The sequence below is a fragment of the Gouania willdenowi genome, chromosome 24 (genome assembly GCF_900634775.1).
Source record: "Gouania willdenowi chromosome 24, fGouWil2.1, whole genome shotgun sequence".
Lineage (NCBI taxonomy): Eukaryota > Metazoa > Chordata > Actinopteri > Blenniiformes > Gobiesocidae > Gouania > Gouania willdenowi.
The window spans coordinates 25,504,231-25,514,135 of NC_041066.1; the positions used below are offsets into that span (position 1 = coordinate 25,504,231).

General features: G+C 43.7%; 1 protein-coding gene across 1 annotated transcript; it reads left to right on the forward strand.

The window, feature by feature from the left end:
• The first annotated feature begins 5,352 nt into the window (after positions 1-5,352).
• Positions 5,353-6,330, forward strand: LOC114457642 (trace amine-associated receptor 1-like). The gene has a single exon (XM_028439636.1). The coding sequence runs from the start codon at positions 5,353-5,355 to the stop codon at positions 6,328-6,330; it is 978 nt and encodes a 325-aa protein (XP_028295437.1).
• The last annotated feature ends 3,575 nt before the right edge of the window (positions 6,331-9,905 follow it).

Genomic DNA, 9,905 nt, shown 5'->3' on the forward strand with positions numbered 1-9,905 from the left:
CATGTAGAGTGTGGGAATTATGAGTTTAGGCAGTATTAAGAGAAAGATGAGTACTTATCTTGTGTAATGTATACTATTCATTGTTCTAGTTCTATAATAACCACTACATTCTGAGGTTGACAACAGTAGGCTTGTGTGGTTGGCATGCTGCTGCACCATGGTTGATAAACTTTTACAAAAAGGCCAATCCTTCAAAACCAGCTTAAAATTAAATTCAAAATAAAAGGAGTAATGTGTCCTGAACAGCCATTGCTTTTCCCACTTCAGTACTCAGCTCTGCTTACAGACAGGAATCCAGGAACTTTCCAACCTCATGTCCGCTCAACTAAGAGAGCTAGCTGAGCTTTGCTCCAGTGAATCAGGAATTTTAATATTGTGCAGAATGTGGATAGAGGGGATGACATGTGTGATTAAAACAGCTGAGGCTGTTATGTAAAGAGTGAAGAAGGAATATCACCTGCCCGGTGCATTCAATTGTTCTATCCTAAAAGCCACCGCTCAGTACTGGTGTTCTACTATATTCCTACAATAAAAATACTTTGCTCTGCTTGTATGTGTGAATGACTAATTTAAAGCTCCTGGACACCATATTTTTTCAAATAAAGACATGAGGCAGATTTACTAATTTATTTATCTAACCAGGTAAAAAAAAAAAAAACAATTTTTCAAAAACTACCTGGCCAAGAGGCAGCAACATTTCACAATACACAAAACAATAACATTTTTACAATAAATGAAGGATAAAATATCTGACAGATTATAAACCATCAGATTTAAAAACAGGGACGAATCCCAATGCTTTTAAGTTGTTTAGTTCTAACAATGTCAACAAAACTATCAAAAGTAATCTAGTCTGAGCAGAAAATCAAAATTGTTCCTAATAAATTGAATTCTGAGAAAGGATTGGACCAAACCAAGTAGAACCTTCTGAATAAAAGTCACCTAATGAGTGGATCTTCTGACAGCCAGGGATACATTCAGCTTTTTTATACAAAGTGCAATAGTAGGTCCTATTTTTTATTATTATTATTCATAATAATAATAACAATAATTATAATGCATTGGATTTTATATAGCACCTTATCACAGACACTCAAAGCGCTTTACATTGATGTGCATTATTATTCTACTCCATACACAGTGGTGGTAAGCTACTATTGTAGCAACAGCTGCCCTGTGGCAGACTGACAAAAGCAAGGCTGCCATAGTGAACCATCGGTCTTTCTGACCATCACCGACACTCACTCACACTTTACATTCATAAGAGGCAATGTGGGTGAAGTGCCTTGGCCAAGGACACAACAACGACTTGGATAGAGCGAGATTTGATCCCCCAACCCTTCGGTTATTGAACAACCCACTCTACCACGGAGCAACGGTCATCACACGGCGACCACCCAGTGATAAACCTCAGTGATATACAGTTTCCAATGAAGGTAAGCATGCGACTGGTGCATGCATGTACAGTCCATCACCATAATCTAGCAGTGGAAGAAAGGCTTGTGCCACAAGGTGTTTCTTGGTTCCGTGAGAGAAGCAAGTTCCTAAAGAAAAAGTCTAATTTTACCTTAAGTTTAGAAACCAAACTTGAAATGAAATGTGGAAAGTGAAATTATAAAACCAGACCAACTCAATGGCTGTACTCTGGCAAGGTAAAATGGGGACAGCACAGTGGCCTGGAAAACAGCATCACATTTGTCTATCAAAATTGTAGAAATATTGTCACACAAGTGATTTATTTAACAGCCGTCTGAAGCTGTTGTGCATAAAGATAAGGGAAGTGAAGCATTGCTTATACACAGCAGGCTGACACTGGCCTCTGAGCCACACACGCACAGTGCCCCATGCAGTGTTACCAGCCCTCTGTCTGAAAAAAACTCATTTGTTTAAAAAACGTTCATGCAGTTCAACACTAGCATCATGTCTGCGCTCTGCACCGGAACCCTGCCTTCACGGTTAAACACCCTCTTTCATGTAGGAAAGTCCATTTTCAATCTGTTATCGTAGCACATGATGCACTAAGTTGTCCTCTAACTGGACTGCATTGCAAAATCTCGACACCATGAGTAACTTTTAGGCACATGCCTACAACAGTGCAGGGAGAAAAACGCTACCGCAGTAGGCTTCCTACTTCTTCGCCTGTGCCAGCTCTCGGAACCAAGTTTCCCATGCCAGAACCAGCTACAATAGTCCCAAGCACCAGAAGTGGCCAGACTCTACCTAACTCAACAGTCTTTCCTGTACGCCGGTTTCTTGCACCAGGCTAACGTTCTAGTCCAAGCTTCACCTTGTGAGTCAAGCCAAAGCTTTTGTCTGAGCGCTCTTTGCTCTACCAAAGCCATCCTGCAGCAATTACACTGTAGACCGGGTTTCAAATCCCAGCTGTGGCACCCACAACCAACAACCCACCCTGGCCTCCATTTCCGATTGGGCCAGGAGCAGCCAATCGTCCAGCACACCCCAGCACGCCCACCCCCCACACCGGCGCGGCAGGCCGGCCCGGAACACGCCGCGAGGCCCGCCCCCAAGGCAACCAGGAGAGGAGGGGCACCCCCACGCCCCACCAGGCCGTCACCGCCCGGAGAGACCCCGCAAAGAGAGCCCCCACCAACACCCCTCCACGCCCCCCAGAGACCCACCGCCCCGCCACGCCTGACCGCACCCTCCTGATCCCCACACGGCGGCCCAGCCATCAACAGAGGGGCCCGGTCCCCACCCGACATGCCCAAATGTGTGAAGTTACCCACCATTCCCCAATGGAGAGGCACTTCCCTATCCCCTGAGTGAATGTATGTGTTTAGTGAATGTATGAAGTGCTATTAACTAAGGGTGGATGGAGGGGAGCGGTGCTCCCCATCCAGCCTATGTGTATATATGTGTATGTGGTGCAATAGCTCCAGGGGGTGGAAGTGGTGGTCCCACGCTCCGGGGGGTGGTATGTTGAGGTGTAATTAAAATTGGAGGGATTAGTAGGGCAGCCAGAGGTGGGAGTGCCGCCCCCGTGCCACTACTTAGTAGCACAGGCGGCGGCCCCCTCCACCCCCAGCCCCACCATCCAGCTCCCCAAGGGTTGGGTATGTGAGTGTGGTGCAACAAGTGGGTGAGCCAGACCAGCTGGGAGTGTGTGATGTGAAGTGTCCATGTCGGAGGCCTGTCCGGTAGGAGCCCGGCTCGTCCGCACGGCGAGCCACTGGAGAGGGTAGATGGCGCAGATGGGCATGCGACGCTGCAGGCCCCAGGTACGTGCCAAACAGCACAACTGGAGACCCCCCACGGCACCCCCCCGAATCATGCCGACCATATGGAGGGCGGCGGGACCCCCCCCCCCAGGTGGCGGCCGAGCAGGAGAGAGGCCAGCTCCCACACCAGGGCCAGCACAGGCTCGCACGACATAGCACCCTCCACAGGTGGGCGGCCCCAACCCCCCGACGAGAGAGGACGCCACCAACCACCCAAGCAGGGCCACCCCGCCAGCCACTAACCAATAGGCAGGCGAGCCCCAGGCACCGCAACCCCACACCAACGTAGCCAGCAGAGCACCCCCCCCCCCCCCCCCCAGACGCCAGCACAGCCCGGAGGACAGCAGGATCCAACCACCAGCCCCACCCCGCCCAAGGTGGCGCGGCACCTTGCTGAACCGCGGCCAGTCCCCGGGTAGACGGCGGGGGGGCGCGCCCCGAGACGCCGAACCCTAAGACCCACCCCCGGGACACCCCTGCCCAGATACGGCACCCACGGGGCCCGACGCCCCCAGCCAGCAGACCAACCACTCCCGACGCGGATCCGCCAGGACAGGAGCAACCAGCTGCGCCCCCACACACACCTACCCAGCACGACCCGGGGGGGCCCCAGCGCGGGCGAGGCCCCACAACTCACCCTTCCCTCCCCCTGAAGCTACACAAGCCAGCCCCTGCAGTCCCCCAAGTGAGCCCCCGGGGAGGGGGGGGGGCGCGACCCGGCCCACCGCGCCAGCGAACCCTCAGCGAAGGCGCGCCCCAGGGAACCAGGCCAAGGCGCCCAGACCGGCCGGCGGAGCAACCCACCGCAACACCCCGCCACCCAACAACCCAGGATGCAAGCGCCGCCCCCAAGAACAAAATAAATTCTATGAGGAGATTTCGCCATTGGTTTTTGCTTAACAATTTTTTATCTTTCCAATTCACTAATATTGTTTTTTTTTTTGCTATGGCGAGTGCCGCAAGGATGGATTGTGATTGGTTTGCTGGAATATCAAGCATAGTCAGGTCTCCTAACAGACAGATTTGGAGATAGAGCAGTCCAAAATGGAGGACAGTTTTTCAGTGATTAGAAACCAAAACTGTTGAACTGGCGAACAAAGCCAGACGGCATGTAAATATGAATCAGCTGTTCCCTGGGTGCACTGAGAGCAGATGTCTGTTGGGGAGAAGCCCATTTTATACATTTACTGTTGGGTAATGTGGGATCTGTGGAGGACCTTGTATTGAATTAGCTGAAGATTTGTGTTTTTAGTCATCTTAAAGGTATTACAACAAATTTCTGTCCAGAAATCGGTGTTCGTGGTGATTGAGAGTTCAGCTTCCCATTTAGCGTTTGGTAAGTGATTAGAGTTAGTGTTCAAGAGTGCTCTGTATATTTTTGAGAGTTTTTTGTTTTTGTTGAGCTTTTTTTCATATATATAGCCAGTTCTGGAGGTTGTAAGGTGATTAAATCTATTGCTGTATTTTTCTTAATTGTCTCTGTTACTTGTAGGTATTGAAGAAAATAACTTTTTTATACTTTTTTACTGTGATTGTGGTAGTGGTTAATGTTGCATTTTTGATACGTTTTTTACTGTGATTAGTGTTAATATTGCGCAGTCTTATTTACTGTATTTATTGTTTATTTTGCACCGCTTTTCATACTTATTTAATGTTAACTTTGAGGTTTTGTTTAGGTTGTTATTGTTGACTTTAATATATAATAAATCTATTTAAATATAAATTTAAATATAAGTTTTTTCAATATTTTGAAGACATTTTAAAAAATACCACGGTATACCGATAACCCTGATAACTTTAGTCACTATAACTGCGGTGTGAAATTTTCATACCGTTACATCGCTAGTAAACATATGATAATGTGAACGATCTCATTGGGCAGGAATGGTCTGCATGAATTATACTAATGATGTTGGTTCATCTTTTAATGTCAGATCTGACTTCAAAGCACCGAGAGGAGGTGCTGCTGTTGTGACTATCTCCACACATGATGACTTACACACCAAACAACTACTATCTCAATGTATGATTGTTGTTGATGTTTTTAATAATCTTTGCTCTTTTCAGCTCTGTTTTGTTTGACCATCCTGTAGATTTCAAGGCAGTGTTTCTAATGGATTCAGAGATGATCAATAATGTGACTGATCATCACATCCATCCCTGCTATGAAGCACAGGGGGGGATTTACACCTTTACAGAAAACCCTTCTGTTGTATGTGTACTGTTATACATGTTCATTGGTTTGTTGGGTGTTGGCACAATATTTGGGAACCTGCTTGTAATTATTTCTATCATTTACTTCAAACAGCTCCACACTCCCACTAACTCTCTCATTCTCTCCCTGGCAGTGGCTGATTTACTGGTTGGAGTGCTTGTTTTTCCTTTCAGCATGGCTGTCACTGTAACCTCATGCTATTTTCATGATGACATTTTTTGCAAAATCCGAGGCACTTTTGACGTTACACTAAGTACCTGTTCTATTTTAAACCTGTGCTGCATTTCCATTGACCGTTATTATGCAATATGTCAGCCTCTAACGTACAAGAGTAAAATATCTGATCGTGTCATTGTATTGATGATCACTGTGAGTTGGGGAGTTGCTTTTTTCATAGGGGTTGGTGTTACAGTTGCAGGTTTTAATCAGGGAAAATGTGAGGATAACTGTTTAATTGATATGGTAATATCAACCACACTGGCATGCATGTTTTCTTTTTACATTCCTGTCATTATAATGCTGAGTATTTATCTGAAAATCTTTCTTGTTGCACATAGACAAGTTAACAGCATCCAGAGCACAAAGAGTGGAGCAGCAAGTAAAATGGAGAGGAAGGCCACCAAAACCTTAGCAATAGTGATGGGTGTGTTTCTTCTGTGCTGGACTCCTTACTTTCTCTGTATCATCTTTCAGCCTTTAATTTTTGATGTGACGCCAGTGGCTGTGATAGAAACCCTGAACTGGTTCACGTTGTTCAATTCCATGCTTAACCCATTTATTTATGCTTTCTTTTACAGCTGGTTCAGATCAGCTTTCAAATTGATCATTTCTGGAAAAACATTTCACAGTAACTTGTCTAACTCCAAACTTCTTTAACATGTAGAGTGTGGGAATTATGAGTTTAGCTTGGAGTCAGATTAGATAAATAATGTTGGATGAATAATTATCTCTTTTAATGTATACTATTTAATCTCCATACAATAAATATGTAATTAGTTAATATCATTGTTTTTTCTCTGAAAATCCTGTTTGACAAACATCACTAACTATCTAAAAATTCTCAAATACGGGACAGTTAATTTACAGGCAAATGCTTTTCAAACACACAATGTTGAGGTATAAGGCCTCACTGCTAGCCCTTATAGCACTTAGCTTCCAAACAAGGGTTCTATAAACAATACAACCTGCATATGTACAGTACATAGGATCACTGAAAATTAAATGTAATTGGGCTTTAAGCCTTTATTCGTCAACCTGGTGGTGGTGACGTATCGATCATTTCCTGTTTACACTCTACCGCTGCTTGCAGCGCTCTACTACTGTGTTCTGCTAACGCTAATCAAACTTGTTGTCATTGATATTCTAGCCTTGAAAACACTTGTTTTAATTTTTTACCGTACAGTTAAACATACGAAGGTTAAGTAAAAAGCAATCTCGCCTCTTATAGGCAGTGTAATCTCCTTTAAACTTCCTTTTGTCCTTAGCTTAGCTTAGCTTAAATTTAGCACCTATGGCTTCTCTCTCCTCCCCTCCGCTCTCCTGCCCGGTGTGTCAGATGTTTAGTTACTCCTCGTCCTCCTTTAGGGACAATGGTAGTTGCATAAAGTGTAGCGTACTGTTAGATATGGAGGCAAGGATCAACAATCTGGAGAAGCGGTTCCGCACCCTTGATACCAAAGCAGAAGCTAGCAAGCAGGACCTAGCCGGTGCGGACCGTGCTAGCTCTACCTTACCTCCCCCCCCGGCCAGCAATGACTGGGTTACTGTCCGTGGTAAGCATAGTCGAAGGTCAAAAAGCCGCTCGGGACACCACCATGTTCACGTCTCAAACAGGTTCTCCCCCCTCCGTGAGGACAACACACTCACCGGGGAACAAACTCTGATAATTGAACTTTAACAACTTAATCCAAAACTAATTCATACATAAAACAAATAATTATTCTGTAAAAAAGAACATATTAACCAAAAGTACAGCTGCACTTATTGTTATGTATTTAAATGGTAAAGCTGTAGTTTAGTCTATGTTTACGTTTCTATAAATGGACCTTCAGAGACGCCGTCCCTGTTGTTACATGTGATGTCATCAGCCGTGTGTGTGTGTGTGAGAAAGATCAAACTAAAGACACTGATCAGTACCAGTCTGTGTCTGATTACTTGTTATGAGGACATAAACTGGTGATCTGAGGGGTGTTCCATAAAGGAGGGTTAACACACTGAGTCTATCCATAAACTCTAGGTCAACATACCCTCCATGGTAAACTCTGTGTATCTGATTCATTACAGCTGGTATGAAGTGGGTTAATCAACCCTGAGTATGTAAACCTTGGGTTACTGACGTGTACGCGCGCGATAAAAAGCCTTCATCAATGGATCGACGATGAGTCGAGCTGCCATGGCAACCACCCGGAAAATAGTGATTTATTCACCGTAATGGGTGAAATAAGCCTGTGTTTGATGAATATGATCCTGTTCTAAAGGTGTGTTCAGTTTTCAGTGTCTATAGTGGCTTAAATCACCTGTAATTAATAACACTTTTTGGTCACTTCATCACTTTATTGCTTCAGTGACGTGACGAGTGGAGAATAATATGTGTCTGAGGAGACGTGTCAGCATCATAGGATGTCTGCATAGAGAGTCCTCCTGTTACACTGGATATAAAGACAGTAAATGCCACTTGATATTGCATCATTTATATTGATTTTTAATATAATTTTGTCGCCAGTCATCTCAATGTCCTAAAAAACTCTGAAGCGGGACGCGAACCCACGACCCATCGCTCCCAAGTGCAGCGTCACAATTCACTGCACCATCATACCTTCACAGACGCATGATCTACAGATTTAACTGTATAATAATATAAAACAATAATCGAGCCTTAAAATGTATTAATTTAAATGATCATCTCATCCTTTATATTATCTACAGGTTTGTATTCAGTGAACTTTACTACAGACGTCAGTAGATGTTTTAATGTAGATCAACCTCTCAGTGTGTTTCACTAAATGATCTACATCTACAATGTTAGAAAGAAAACTACCGTTATCACAAAAACAAAAAAATAAAACCATAAATCAACACATTATTAATGATGTGAACACGTCTGTGGTGTGTGATGTCACTAATGTATTTCAGAGAAAAGAGTTAAAGTTAATTAAAGTGTTCAGGTGGGCGGAGCCAGGTAGAAACCCAGGGTTTCTTTGATAAAACCTGCCAGTGACCAGGTTTAGTTCATGGACAATGTTGCCATGGTGACATACTCAGAGAAGAACATACCTCATGTTTAGGAATGAGATACTCAGAGTTTGAACATAACCTACTTGATGGAATAAACCTCTGGTGTGTGTTCTTTCTGATGTTTGTTCTTTTCAGAAGAAAAGTTTGTGCTAGAAGCAACTTTAGGGCAAGTGCACAGAACCAGGAAGTGACTAGCATAGCAACAGAGACGCTACAAACACAGCATGAAGGCCAGCACAGCTGTGGGTGGAGGAGGTGGATTCTCCGTGGTGGACAGCAAACATCTATATGGTGGGAGGAGCTTCACTTGATGCTAGCATGAACACAATATACAGGACCTGGAGGAGTTTATTGTTATGTATTTGCGACACAAGAGGAACCAATAAGTAGAATTGGAATACAAGCAAACAAACGATTCCTAGGAATTGGATTATTGGGAACGGTTCTCAGAAAGAACCACTTCCCATCCCTAATCCAATGTATAAAGTCTCGATGAAAGATTCCCTCCTCGAGCATTTCATCAGATTGTAACTAACTATGAATTTGCTTCCTTCTCCTTTCCTGCAAAGATGGAAGTAAAACCATAAAGACAAAACTGTTTAGACTCAAGACCTTTGTTTTCTACAATCAGGGGTGTTTAGCACATTTCATGGTAGTGGTGGAATCTCAGGACTGATGGTGATTTTTTTATTTTAGGTTAAGTTAATTATAAAGAAGGATCCATATTGAAAAAAACAAATGGCAATTAATGTACATACATTTGACAAAGCAACATTTTGAAAATAACTTTGTGTTATAAAATACCCAAACCAATTTCATTAAATACATGATTATTTAAACGAAAGAAAACAACTAATGTTGGAAGTAACACAGCTACCTGTGCACTAAACTAGGCTAGTTCAGGTTAGTTTAACACTGTGAGCAAACCATGCCACCCACCCTAAACCCTTACAATGCACAAACACAAGGAAATATATACCTTTGATGCAAAAACATGAACTACATCATTGTACGTAATTTGTTGTGCAATTGTATGATGATTGTTGGGAAAAAAACTCTGCTTCAGCTACTGTCACAGGAAGGGGCGGACCAATTCTGACAAAAGTGAGAAATGTACCCTTAACTTACATAGTATCTATTAGGTTTATGTATAGGATCCGTAGTTTGTTTGTTTTGGCAACATTAATCATGCTTTATGCTGTTGCTATGGTGCTAGC

Bases quoted from the DNA above. Each gene is read 5' to 3' on its own strand.
- LOC114457642 (XM_028439636.1), top strand. From the start codon at position 5,353: ATGGATTCAGAGATGATCAATAATGTGACTGATCATCACATCCATCCC.